This window comes from Heloderma suspectum, chromosome 2 (genome assembly GCF_057233095.1).
Source record: "Heloderma suspectum isolate Gila_16-S chromosome 2, 16-S_ref, whole genome shotgun sequence".
Taxonomy (NCBI): domain Eukaryota; kingdom Metazoa; phylum Chordata; class Lepidosauria; order Squamata; family Helodermatidae; genus Heloderma; species Heloderma suspectum.
The window spans coordinates 47967848-47982803 of NC_139459.1; the positions used below are offsets into that span (position 1 = coordinate 47967848).

General features: G+C 42.2%; 1 protein-coding gene across 3 annotated transcripts in view; it reads right to left on the minus strand.

The window, feature by feature from the left end:
* Nucleotides 1-14956, minus strand: part of IQGAP2 (IQ motif containing GTPase activating protein 2) — a 235731-nt gene that overhangs the window by 108684 nt on the left and 112091 nt on the right. For all 3 annotated transcript variants that reach the window (XM_084833431.1, XM_084833430.1, XM_084833429.1), the window contains exons 3-4: nucleotides 6332-6488; nucleotides 2146-2223 (exon numbers count right to left, since the gene is read on the minus strand). In XM_084833431.1, the coding sequence (XP_084689557.1) occupies nucleotides 2146-2223; nucleotides 6332-6488 (235 nt within the window). The remainder of the gene's footprint in view (nucleotides 1-2145; nucleotides 2224-6331; nucleotides 6489-14956) is intronic.

The following is a 14956-nucleotide window of genomic DNA, read 5'->3' on the forward strand; positions in this document are numbered from 1 at the left end:
CTCGGGGATGGAGTGGGCACTGTCTATATTTCCCAAGGGCCACAGCTCAAAGATGTTTTTGCATGTACACATAAAGGTCACAACATCTCCAGTTAAAGGTTCTCAGGTATGACAAATTAAGACAAAATGCCTCACTGATCCAACATAATCCATATAATGCAGCTTCCTATACACTCTCTTATATGGAGGGAGTAGAGAGATGCACTCAGGGGTATCATTGGAGTTGGACAGGGTCGGCCCTACCATTAAGCAAAGTAAGGTGGCCACCTCAGGAAGTGAATATTGTGGAGTGCTGCCAGTTGGCTTGGCTGCTCCTCCTGAGCTTCCAGGAGGATATGCCATCCTCCTGATCCTCACCCCAGCAGCAGCTATGCTTGCTTGTTTGAGGCTTGGACTAGCTAGCTCCCTCATTTAGTTACCTTCCCCCAACACGTTACAGACAGAATCATGGGGAAAGGCCCCTGACCAACTAATCAAGCAGAGAGGCAACTAACCCAGGCTGTGAAGTAGCAAATACTGCATGCGTGCATGAGTTAATGCACGCTGCTGCTGCTACATTACAGCATTTGTTTTGAGTGGGCAGCAAGGAGGTGCCAGGCAGAGCAGTGAAAAAGCAGGAGTGAGACGTTGGAGGACAGAGCTCTGTGGATCACGTGGCCCACCTGCACCCTCTAAACTAGCCTGCTGCCTTCAGATGCAGTATTAATAATTCAAGCGCCAGGCTCGTTGGCGTCTGTATTTGAATCATCTTGTCCTTCTCTTTAGGCAGCGAAATGTCTAGGGCAGAGGTAGGCAACTTAGTGTCTACCTGGTGTTTTGGACTACAGCTCCCATCAGCCTCTACCAGCCAGCATCAGGGATAGTGAGAGTTGTGGCCCAAAAAGCCTGGAGGGCATCAGGTCGCCTTCCTTCCCTTGGTCTAGGGCCACCCCTGGAGTTAGGGCTAAAAACCTGATCCCAAAGGCCCTGGTAGTGGCTTTGTAGGTTTTGGCACCTCCCACCTTGCATATTGCAACCATTTACTATGTCCTGTTGACCTAAACGGCAGGCACTGACAATTGAATTGGCTCCGCCTAGCCACCCCTCTTCACTGGCCAAGGCAATAAACACTGCTAAGAAATGAAAGAGAACTTGAAACGTCTCATCTTGTACTCAGCCAAATTAAAGAAAGATAAATCTAAAATAAAAGGTTTGGAAAAACTGTAAGAAATACAGCAATGGAACAGGCTGCTTAGGGAGTTTTCTTTGGAGGTTATGAAGGAGAGAGAGAGAGAGAGAAATAAACCTGCAAGAGCACTGGTTCATTCATTTCAAAAGTATGAAACACCAGTAATTAAAATTATGAAAAGGTAGAAGGTGAGAGTGGGGTGGGAAGGTAAAGCAATGATGTGAAGTGTCAACATCATACCCAGTTGCCCAACAGGAGCCTGAAGCATTATTCAGAATCCAAAAATGGTGGTGCTGGTGGCAGAACAGACAGTGGCTATGAAGGGAAGTGGAAAACCAAGCTTTGTAGACGCGATTTCCTAATTCATGTTTCAATCACCTGCCCTACGACTTTGCTTGTTAAGCTTGTGTTTATAAACTTACGCTGGGGATGTGCCAAATAATTCCCTCTTTAGAGATTTTTGGCTTTTCCTATTGTTTCCAGCCCCAATGCCAGGTCTCCTAAGCACATGTGAGCTGCTTGACCCAACAGCACCAACTGCAACCAGCTGGAATGGACAGGAGCCTGTTCATGTTCTGCATGAACAAAACATGGCAAAACTTTGGCAAAACAGAGGCAGCACAGGAATTCCATCTCCCTCAAGGTTTCTTTCCCTGGTTTTCCTACAAGTTAGTAATTCAAGAAGTGTAGGTTTTAGGTTCTCTCTACATTAGGGAAGGAGCTGTCACTCAGTGGCGTTACACGTGCTTTGCATGCAAAAGGTCTCAAATTCAACTGTAGGCAGGGCTAAGAATTACTCCTATCTGAAACCCTCAAGAGCCACTGTTACGCAGTGTAGACAGTTCTGAACTATAAAGGCCAATGGTCTAACTCAGTATAAAGACATGACAGCTTTTTATCAGTTGCTTTGAGATGCATCAAATTTTAGCAAACACTTTAAACTTGGGCACAACAATATTCAAGATTCAAATACTTACTTTAGGTAGGCCAATAGACTCCATTGCTCGTAACCACTGTACTGTATTATCGGTGTGTCGGAAATGAAGGCCTGATCGCTAATGGGAAATGGGGGGTTGGAGAGAGAGAGAGGTTACTCAATTATTTTAGTGACTCCAAAAATGACATCTAGATTCCCAAGCTACATGGGAGTTTTGAACAATGAGCATTTCTACACGAGGCTGTTAATCTGCTGTATCTACTTTCAGTTTCATAGCAGAATTGAGATCTGAGCACTACATGAACAGTGTTTCCTTTCCTGCTTTTCCACTACATAACCTCTAGGTGGCACTGTGGTATAATGGAATAGAGCAAATACACAAATAAAAAAGCAGTTTTTTTCACTTTTAGAAAGAAATACTGCACTTTCCCTGCTCTAAAAGAACTCGCCAAAAGTGCTCTTTAGACACAGAAGCAAAATTAGAAGGTCACATCATCGTCTAAAGAACCGATAAACAACTGTGAGTAGGGAATTATGAGTGCACAATAAATGCCTCATGTTGAAAAGCTCATTATCTAAAATCAGAAAAGGCAATGTCTAAACAATTAAAGCTGTTATATGACAGTTAACTTCTCAACTAGTAAAAGTTGGGCTACAAATATTCAATCTACCTATTCTACTAGAGTTCTTATGTTTTGTTTTACTGAGGTTCATTAAAGTCAAGAACACTATTCAAAAATGACTTGAATGTCACAGCTTTAGCCAAATTAGAAGATCCTCTGTTGAAAGAAAGATGCAGATGAAAAAGGGAAGACTTTTCTATGAGCCATTTTCTTAATATGCTCCTAGTCCATTTTCAACATATACATACAAGCCTAAAATATTCTACATAGAGACTAACAGTCCAAAATGTTTGGATCTTTTAATATGAAAGGAGAAAGAGATGCTGCCATGTGATTAGAGAAGGGGCTGCCAGAGGTTATTAATTTGGAGTTATCCTGAATGAAAAATACTTGTTCATATAAACAGAGAATCACATGGTATACCAAACATTCATCTTTATTCACCACTTCAAGTCATGGCTTGCTTTTAACAAAGTATGTACTCTACCCAAAATGTTATTTCCAAAGATCAGTCATAAAATGTAAGTGCACATCATTAAATCCTACTTGTTAACCACCCGGAGAACTCAGGCTATTGGGTGGTATAGAAATGTAATACATACATACATACAGAAACTATTTGCCTTGCTTTTAACTCACTTCAACCTCAGATTAATCACATCAACAAATCCAAGTCTGAAAACCATTATTAAGGGATTAGCATATAATGCTATAAAAGAATATCTATCTCTCTATCTCTTTAAAGTAATTAATGAATCTTGATTTCATCATTCAGTCTTCTTCTAGCGGCCCTGTGAGCATGCTGGTTAACTTATACCAGGAAAGTATGAAATAATTGCCACTTTACAAATGGTGGCTTTTCATACTGTTCCCAATGCCAAGTCTTTGAAGCAGCTCACATTTGCTTAACCCAGCAGAACCAGTTGGACCCAGCTGGAATGTACAGGAGCCTGTTCATGTTCTGTATGACACTAGTTGCCTTGGTAAAACGTTGGCAGTATAAGACTTCCATCACTTTATCTGAAGTAAGATAGGTAGAGATCTGAGACAAACCCTCTCTAGCTTTGTGTCCCCTCACACCTTGTCGTTAGAACTTCCCAGAGAGGTCTGCCCGGTGTCATCGTTATTTTATTTTTGGTGCCCATTTTCCCTTTTAGTGTAGAGTTCTGCTGGATTTTAACTGCTTGCCATGATGTATTTGTTTTACTGTATTTTTATCATTCTGGACACCGCTCCAAAAGCCATTGCTGAACTGCTAATATGTGTTTTAGGGAGCAATCCTATGTCCCCTAGACAGCATCTGGGGGGAAATAGGATTTTTCAGTTTCCTGGCTCCGAGCTCATAGACAGGGCTCTGAGCTTGGAGCCAGAAAATCGTGCTCCCAACCCCTCCCCCTCCCCCTTGTAGCTGGTGCGGAGAGAACTGCGCCCACTGCTTCTCTGTGCCTGTAAAATGGAGCGTGGAGACTGGGAGAAGGGGTGTTCCCAGGGGAGGGGAGGAGACTGGGACAGCATTCCTACTATCTTTCCTACGGACACCACAGTCTCCTTCCCTCCCCCTCCCCGAAGCCTCCTCTCAAGAGGTGAAATCGCCCATCTAGCTAAAATGTAGAGAGGCAAGCGCAAGGCACCTCCTCTCTGCATAGGTACTCGTAAGCTTCCGAGTTCAGGGGCATATGAATACCTAGGGTGCAACCCATAAGATTGCGCCCTTAAATAATCAAACTATAGAAGATGTCCTTTGTTTTTTTAAATTTCTTGGAGCATCAAAATGATCAAGTAAATGCCAATTCAAACAATTAAAAGGCAAGGTAAGGAGTCCTCAACCCCCTACCAAATAAAACACAGAATAAAATGCTAAGACATACTATCTCAAATTCATGTTGCATGAAATGCTCAGGTACCAGATCCAACGTTTAATCATTGTGAATGGCCCACAGAGCTTCAGGTACTGGGTGGTATAGAAATGCAATAAATAAATAAAGAGGATGCCAAAATCCATGGAACACACACAAGTGAAATCACTGGAATTTATCTGCAGCTTAATTATTATTTTATCAGAAAGAAGAATAGGTTCTTCAGGTAGCCATTCCTTTCCTTCTAACTTCAGAAATGTACTTCCTTCTGTCTTTCATACATTCCCAGGAGAGATTTAGCAACACAGAGATTTTTTAAAGAAAATAAATTGCACTCTGCTACACATACTCTGGACTGCAAGGAGGTCAAATCAGTCAATCCTAAAGGGAATCAACCCTGACTGCTCATTGGAAGGACAGATACTGAAGCTGAAACTCAAATATTTTGGCCACCTAATGCGAAGAGAAAAGTCACTGGAAAAGACCCTGATGCTGGGAAAGATTGAAGGCAAAAGGAGAAGGGGACGGCAGAGGATGAGATGGCTAGATAGCATCACCGATGCAATGAATATGGACTTGAGCACACTCCAGGAGAGAGCACAGGACAGGAAGGCCTGGCGTGCTATGGTCCATGGGGTCACGAAGAGTCGGACACGACTGAACGGCTGAACAACAACAACACATACTCAAGGACAAAAGACATAATCCTCAAATGGACATCATGTGGACATCCACATGCATAAGCAGCACCTTTTATATCTTTGCCTAATAGAAATAAGTTCTTAACCATAAAACGCACCAGTTTACCTAAGGAGTTTCCTTTCAGTTTTATAAAGGAAACTTGTGTAGGGCTTTTTTAAAGAAGAGGCGATAGCTACCATAGTTTTCCTATGCTCCTTGTTCCAACATATGCCCTTCTGGGCTGCAGGTTCAAACCTTGCTGGACGTGCAACTCGATGCAGAGTTGTAAGACAAGTTACTACTTCCAAAGAGGAAAGAAACTGGGGAATCAGAACTTAACAGGGTTCAGGCTCTGCCATTTGCCTTCAATGCCAGAGCCTAATCCTACATTTCTGAAGTTGGTGCAGAGTGCATATCCCCTGTCACTGAATAAATACAAAAGGTTCCCACACACAAGGTTAGGGGAAGGTCCAGATCACAGAGTGCTATTTCCAGACAAAACTTGAGCCCCAGCATCTCTTTTTCCTAAAATTAAGGACTCCTAACTTTCTCTTGCAAAAGCAAGGGCACCTGTGAAATGTTCTCATACACACAGGGAACATAGTTCAATATGTATTGTGAAACATCAGATTCTGCTGAGATAGCATATGCTAACAAGATACGATGAACAGAAATATCTATCAACTTTTCAGCAGGGACATGTTGAGTTGCAAGCATCCCTTTAAAAATAAAACGATTAAAAAAAATTTCTTTGCATGGTGGCACTCAGCCTAATGCTGTAAAGAAAAGTGCTAGGTGGGTGAAGCGGTGACTGCACCTTGCTGCTTCTCTTCTCAGTGACGGGCTGAATCTCCCTGCCCATCCCTGCTACTGCCTGTTGCTACCTGGCAACCTTACTTGGAGGGACCCACCAGGGTGATGCTGGGAGCAGACGGCACCATGGCTAGGGCTCCCTCAAACTTAGTGCTTAGCCTGATCATACTGACATGGTAAAACTATGAACCATCAGGCATAGCAACTACTGAACTATTCTTGGTTGTATGCAAATCTTAAGTACCTACTTTACCTTATAGCGTGTCTGTTCCACATCATAGATCTTCTTATCAGAGACCAACTTCGGTGCAAAAAACTTTGCTAATTTGGCAAGGTAAACACCATTCCTTAATCCTTCTTCCAGTTCAGTAGTAGCCGGTAACTCTTCATCTAGACAAACCTCCATCCACCTGAAAATATATAATATAAACAGTCCCCTTTAACCAGAGTAAATATGGTACAATGCTTTATATTCAATTTACAACTCAATTTACTTGTCCCTAGTGTTAAACCATGGCTTAGTGTTAGGGAAATGAGCCTTGCCTCCCCCTACCCCCCACTGCTCCTCTGCCATGGCCACAAGAAGACTGGATGTTTTTGATTCTCTTTTAAGCTAACCAGAACTTCTCATTACATCTGAACTGAAGAACTCTCGTTAGTTTAAACTTTGGTTTGTTCAAACAAGCCAGGATCAAATCATGGTTTATTATTCTGGCTTGTTCATTAACCATAGATTGAACTAAACAGAGTTTTCTCAAGTTCAATCAGATGGGGAACTATTGTCAGTTTAAGCATGCTTTCGATCTCCTCCTCATGGCTGCACCAGCGGAAGAGCAGAGAAGGAGCAGTGCGCAAGCTCAAAGAGACTCATTCCCATACCACTAACTATGGTTTAGCATGTGCAGAACAGGCCACTGTGGCCTAGTTCTCTTGAAACAACAAACCATGATTTAATTAATTGTGGGTTACATGCAAATAAAATTGGTTACATGCAAATAGAGATGTGAATGGCCAGAAAAAGACTAGGAAAAAATCAGAAAAAAACTATTTTTTTCCATTTTTTCCAAGGACTGTTTTTGGTTTTTTCCAACAGCTTTTTATGAAATATTTTCTTTTAGAATTTAAGTCAAAATATTTATATATCGTTACTCTGACTTTACTCCCCTCCCCCACAAATGATTTCTAAAAACTATATAATAAGAACACTTTTATAGAAAGACTAGAGATGTAAAAGGTCTGGAACTAATGAAGCTGTGGGGGAAAATATTTTTTTTTTATCCTCTCTGCAAGATTCCCAGCATAGTTAGCTCTTCCATTCCTTATTAAAAGTATTGTTCTAAAGTATATTTTACTGATAGACATTTATGCTCAGTTTCCCAACATGTGATTAGAGTCACCACTGTGCATTCTTGACAGTAGATGTGCATTAGCAGTCATTTAATGTAGTTCTAATCTAGTCACACAAGAATTACAAATTTACTGAGTTTATTTTTAAATCTTTTATAATATGATAATTTTATGAGCAAACTAAGTCATACGTAAAATAACATTAGGAACAGAAAGGCTTTTTTATATTCCTAATGCAGCCCTCCTCAACCTGGTGCCCCCCGGATGTTTTGGACTACAGTGCCCAGCATTCCTGACCATTAGCTATGCTGCCTGAGGCTGATGGGAGCCGAAGTCCAAAATATCTGGAGGGCACCAGGTTGGGGAAGGCTGTCTTAAAGCAACAAAATGACTTTGGATCTGTAAAGAGTGCTAAAAAAAATAAGTATTTTTCAATTTTTCCAAAATTTCCAATTTTCCCAGAAAAACCCGGGAAAAAAACATTTTTTTTATGGCCTCAAAATTTCCAGAAATTTGACATCTCTACATGTGAACCCAGAACTATAGATTAACTATGGGTTGTTAACCTCAAACAACCCACAAAGAGAATTCATGGCTTGTTGTTGGGTTATGAACTGTGGGGTTGTTTAAACCATGGGTTGTCATTATATGTGAAACCAGAAACGTGGGTGGTTCATGCCAGGCTACAGAGGGAGCAGGCAAGAGCAGTAAAAAACTGCAGCCTCCTTACATCCTAGTACTGAAGGGCCACAAACGCAGTTGGAATACAGGGAGGGAGCAGATGAAAGAGGAGGGAAACAAACACGCCAGGGACTGAAAAAAACAAACTACAGTCTGTTCAATAATCTGACAGACAAACCCTGGGTAGGGCAATAAACCATGGCTTAAATAAACCATAGGTTAGTGTTACGTGCGAATAAGGCCTGTAGTATTCTTATATGAGTTCCTTGTGCAAACTACTCATGTGACCGCACACCTCTCTGTTAACCATGCACCAAGCAGACTTCTGGAGAACCGCTGAACAGCTTTATTAAACAGGTAGCAAATACAACTGGCACTGAGGCTCACAAACACAGGGCTAATTGAGGAGAGGAGGAGAACACAGAACGTAAGTCCCACCTACTGAATTATGGGAGGAGCGGTGGCTATAGCCAATCTCCTTTTAACCCTTCACAGACAATGCACCACATCCCACTTTCTCAGCTAAAAGCATTTCTCTAAAAAAAGCCAACAAGGATTCTCTTACGATTGTGGAGTCAGAGGTTACAAGCACTGGGCTCTCCAATGGGGTCATGTCTTTACCACTAACCCATAATGAAATCATGGTACTTTGCTGGCATGTGCACAGTCCGACCACTTCAAGTCTGTGTGGTCTTTTGCTGCAGTAACTCTTCAGGCTCTGGCTGGGGTCCTACCTCCTGACATGATTTGCATCTGGAAGTTCAGGGCATCATTCTCCTGAAGACTCTAGTGAGCCGCAAGCAGACTCTGGGATAGCTGAAGCATGGGATTTCCTCAGGCATCTGAGGCTCCTCCGATAAGCATTTCTTCCATTAACCCTTACATCATAGGAACATGTCAGATCTTCTGCATGTCACTGTTGCAGGAACCCATTCACCTTCTGCCTGCATCCAGACCCTCTCCCCTTCTGACAATAAAGGAAGGGGTGATACATGAGTGCTGTAGGGCCTTTTCTGGCATGTTTGACAAGTTTTTAGCTGTACATGGGCACCACTGGGGATTCATGGTGCAAGAGCCAATGCTGCAGCTGGCAGCGTGCTCCACAGCAGCTGACCCATCAACATTTGTGCTGGTGCAAATTGTGATCTAGTGACTGGCGTGCTTCTTAGATGCAGTAAGGCTACGCAGGAATCGGGATCTTCCAACGCAGATTTTTTGAACAGGAGCTTGACAGTTTGGACAGTATGCTCTGCTTATCCATTGGCTTATAGAAAACCTGGGCTGGAGCAGATCAACAAAATACCCCAGTCAGTTGCAAAAGGTACATGATCAGACGCTATCTCCTTGGGTATGCCATGGCATGAAAAAGTAGCTTTCATCATTTTTGCTATTACGGAGTAGCCGTCCTATCCTGAAGGTGCAAAACCTCTGGTTATTTAGAGAAGTAGTCTACAATGATGAGATATGAATGTCCATGTAGCTCAAAAATATATGATGCAACTTGAAGCCACGGCAATTCTGGAATGGGAAATCATAGGCTCTCTATGACTGCTAGGCTGGAACTTTTGGCACGGTTTGCAGTCGCCAATCCGTTGCTTAATGTTGGCATCATGTTGGGTCAATACAGCACCATATGGGCATTAATCTTGGAATGCTGAACCCCTTGGTGTGGGGGTTGTATCTATTTTAACACCTCCTGTCTGGTTCCTCAAAAAACAATGATCCTGTGACCCACCAGGTGCAGACCATCATCATTTTTATATGATCTTTCAGCAGCCAATAAGGGTGCAGAGCAGGCTGTACCTGCTTCCTCCAGTGTGGACATCCAGGGCTCCTTCACACGGGGCTTTTATCCTGCTATGGAGATTGCTCACTCACAGAAGTTTGCGGGTCCTGTACATGACACAGCCCTCCAGGGAATCTCCAGCTCTTTGTGAGCTCTATTGTGTTGTTTGTCATGATGATGAAAGTATGGCATTTTCCCTCCTCTCACCATGGAGTGGATATAAATGAGGATATACTGTGCTTAGTGGTTAAGACGCTGAACTGCAGACCGGAAAGGTCGGCAGGACAGCAGTTCGAGACCCGAGTGCCGCGTGACGGAGTGAGCTCCCGTCTTCAGTCCTAGCTCCTGCCAACCTAGCAGTTTGAAAGCAAGAAATTGCAAGTAGATAAATAGGTACCGCCTCGGCGGGAAAGGTAACAGCGTTCCGTGCACCTCGGTGTTCAGTCATGCCGGCCGCATGACCATGGAAGCGTCTTCAGACAGCGCTGGCTCTTCGGCTTAGAAACGGGGATGAGCACCGCACCCTAGAGTCGGACACGACTGGTTGGGGATACCTTTACCTTTTACCTTTTTATACTGTTTAAAGCCTTTTTTATTTCAAATACATTGACATTTCAAATACATCAATTCCTTACTGGAGCAAGAGAAATGTTTATCATGTCAGCATCTCATGAAATAAATTCTAGTAGATAAATGATACTCCTGGACTCATTAGATGACATATGAAAATTGTTCCTCTGAGGTACATACTATCCAGAAAGCTATTCAGAAAGCTACAGAGCAATAAATCTTCATATTGGACAATTTCCACTAGAAGCTGCACTACACAAGATGTTAGGATGTATCAACATCTAGAAATATAAAAGTCTGTTATGTTACCAAAAAGCTATTGCATTAAAATTACTTCTTGCCAGTTCAGCCCACTATGTTTATACCTCACAAATGGAATATATTCCAGAGTGTATAAGTCATAATATTTGATTAACATGGATAAAAATACAGACGATATGACAGTTTGTCTTCCTCCAAATAACTAGAAGATGAACAGGCAGGGATTAAATATGCCTTGACACATGTTAAAATTCACATTATTTCTCTGGAAGAGTTTTACTTTTTAAAACACAGCCATTTAGAAGGAAGATGGAAGGAGGAGTTTTGAGGTGCTTCAGACTTGATCATAGCCACTCAAATATGACTGCAGTCAGCTCTTGGAATTAAATCTATTACACGTATCAGCAACATAGCTCTTTATTTATGCTGTTACCATGACTTGAAAGAATGTATCATGGATGCTTGCTACTTAACCATCATTGCCATAAACATTCAAAACCTGCATCTCTTAATTACACTAATGATTTAAATCTCTTAATCAGACTGGTAGCCTTCTGCCACAATCAGAGTTCCCAAGTGGCATGATAGAAAAGGTCAGAGTGGAAAAAAAGCCAAACCAACTGAAAAGATAGGCAATAGAATTTTATTTCAATGCAGGCATGTAAATTTAAGAAGGGGTAGGATAGGATTTCTCTCTCAAGGAAATGGCTGTCTTAGAAACATCAGTGCTACTTTTAAATGTGGACAAGCGATACAAAATAGACCAGTATGTTCAGTTCATGCATACTGCATGGCTCATAAGTTATTTAATGTTTCTAGCCCCTATGACAGCCTTTCCCAATCTGGTGCCCTCCTGATATTTTGGACTTCACTTCCCATCAGCCCCAGCCAGCATGGCCAACAGTCAGGAATTCTGGGAGCTCTAGTACAAAACACCTGGAGGAAACCCCAAAACAGAGATGTGTCCAAATAGGACTGGGTGAAATTCATTATTGCTTGCACACAGTCAGATAAGCATGAACAACTGGGAACCATTTTTTCAGTTCTAGTAAGGGTAGTTAGTGCCCATCATCACCACCACTATCACATTTAAAAGACTAATCTCTTACCCATCAAGCTCCTTTACTCCAATAGTGGTAAAAAGGAATGATAAATAGACACATTAGAAAACAACTGGACAACATTAGTAAAACATGGATCAAGCATCCAGATACAGTAAAAACAGTTTCTTAAGAGTTTGTCCCCAATACAAACTACAGTACAATATACAATACAATATTTCCCTTCCATGTAATAAAGATGACTGTACCTCACACAACCTTGTTTGCAATGTCTTTAATCAGTTGCACAAAATTCTTCACTAGTTTTGTTAAAATATGTGGAAGGAGCATTCTCAGCTAGAGGTTAATGCAGTCTTTAAATCAGAAAAGAATTCTTCTGAAAGTTCTCACCATCTTATGGATAAATTCAGGTCTCTTAATGTATCAGTGTTTTCAGAAACCTGTCAGCTGGCAGTATTGCTCATTTCTTTATGAGCAAGCGATGGAAATACGTTCTTGCCAAATGCCTGCTTCTATACTTCGCTTTTAATTTCAAATCAAGCCACAAATGCCAACATCTCTGAAGGTACTAGACCTCCTTTACAATACTTAGAGGAACATGTGCATGCACAAAATCTGCAGAATTCTTCTAAACAGCTCCATTTTCTCTATTTCCTTGTAACAGCATTACAGCTAATCCTTTTACAGAAGCAGGTTCAGATGACAAGTGTTGTATTCCTGTACTTCAGATAACTTCTTTCAAGTAACTGCTGCTTGATCTATCTGTACGTGAATCCTGGAGTTCCTAACTTGTACACCCCCTCCCCTCAGTACCCCTTAAATACATCACATAAAGAAATTTGCTTAGATGAAATTGACAGCCCTAGTTTCTGCTTGAAAACAAACAACTATTCCAAAAAAAAAAAAACACCAAAAAATATATATATTTGTAGAGCAACACATATATTTGTTTTACAGCATAACCTCACAGGGCAGTGTACAGTTAAAACACAGCACAATACAACAACATTCAACAATAAAACAAAACAGAAACAGAAACAGCGGCATCCATTCAATAAACTTAAACCAAAGGCTATGGTTAAACCATAAAACAATTACAATCAGATAGTCAGCTTTCTGGAATGCCTGGGCAAATAAAGTCTTCATCTGCTGCCAAAAAGACTTCAGAGTAGGTGCCAAGTATGCTTCTCAGGAGAGAGAATTTCACACATGAAGCATCAGGACTGAGAAGGACCTCCCTCTAGAAATTTCCCACTTTAAGGAAGAAGTCGTCTGATGGTCAGACAGTTCAAGCAGCCTTATTGTGCTTTAAGGCAATCTTCAGATAACCAGTCCCCAAGCTGTTTAGGCCTCTATCAGTAACGGCCAGCACTTTGAACTGATGCTGGCAACTGCTATAGCTGTTTAAGAGCTGGTTAGCAATACCCTCTATAGCTGGTCCAGCTGGGTAAGCTAGCAGTTATGATCTGTAGTAACTGAAGCTTCTGAGAAGTCTTCAGGGATTGACCCTCATACTGCTATAATCCAGTCTAAAGGTTATCAAGACACAGATATGTAAACTGCAGCAATATCAAAAGCTTAACAATATGATTTCTAAGCATGTGCAGTTATCTTAGAGCCTCGTTTGGCGCAGAGTGGTAGGTGGCAGTATTGCAACTGAAACTCTCCCCGCGACCTGAGTTCGATCCCAGCAGAAGCTGGGTCTCGGGTAGCCGGCTCAGGTTGACTCAGCCTTCCATCTTTCCGAGGTTGGTAAAATAAGTACCCAGCTTGCTGGGGGAAAGGTAGTCACGACTGGGGAAGGCAATGGCAAACCACCCCGCTATAGTCTGCCATGAAAACGCCAGTGTAAGCGGCGTCCCTCTAGGGGTCAGTAATGACCCGGTGACTAAATACTGAACTTTATGCTCATTGGGGCATTCAAAACAGCAGGATGTATCATTAGCTATCACCCTGTATTAGGAAAAGCTTTCAAATTTATGCTATTTATAAATGCATTATTGCGTAATTTGTTGTTGTTGTTGTTGTTCAGTCGTTCAGTCGTGTCCGACTCTTCGTGACCCCATGGACCATAGCACGCCAGGCCTTCCTGTCCTGCGCTCTCTCCCGGAGCGTGCTCAAGTTCATATTCATTGCATCCGTGATGCTATCTAGCCATCTCATCCTCTGCCGTCCCCTTCTCCTTTTGCCTTCAGTCTTTCCCAGCATCAGGGTCTTTTCCAGGGAGTTTTCTCTTCGCATTAGGTGGCCAAAATATTGGAGCTTCAGCTTCAGTATCTGTCCTTCCAATGAGCACTCAGGGTTGATTTCCTTTAGGATGGACTGATTTGACCTCCTTGCAGTCCAGGGCACTCGTAAGAGTCTTCTCCAGCACCACAGTTCGAAAGCATCAATTCTTCGGCGCTCAGCCTTCCTTATAGTCCAGCTCTCACAGCCATACATTACTACTGGGAAAACCATAGCTTTGATTAGACGGACCTTTGTCGGCAAGGTGATGTCTCTGCTTCTTACTATGCTGTCTAGGTTGGCCATAGCTTTCCTCCCAAGGAGCAAGCGTCTTTTAATTTCATGGCTACAGTCACTGTCTGCGGTGATCTTGGAACCCAAGAAAGTAAAATTTGTCACTGCTTCCATTTCTTCCCCTTCTATATGCCAGGAAGTGATGGGGCCAGATGCCATGATCTTAGTTTTTTTAATGTTGAGTTTCAAACCAGCTTTTGCACTCTCCTCTTTCACCCTCAACAAGACGCTCTTGAGATCCTCTTCGCTTTCTGCCATTAGGGTGGTATCGTCTGCATATCGGAGGTTGTTGATAATTCTCCCAGCAATCTTAATTCCGACCTCTGATTCATCCAACCCGGCATTTCTCATGATGTACTCTGCATATAAGTTAAATAAGCAGGGTGACAATATGCAGCCTTGCCGTACTCCTTTCCCAATTTTGAACCAATCGGTTGTTCCATGTCTGGTTCTTACTGTTGCTTCTTGACCCTCGTACAGGTTTCTCAGGAGACAGGTAAGGTGGTCTGGTACTCCCATCACTTTCAGAATTTGCCACAGTTTGTTGTGATCCACACAATCAAAGGCTTTAGCGTAGTCAATGAAGCAGAAAGAGACGTTTTTCTGGAATTCTCTTGCTTTCTCCATGATGCAGCGAATGTTGGCGATTTGA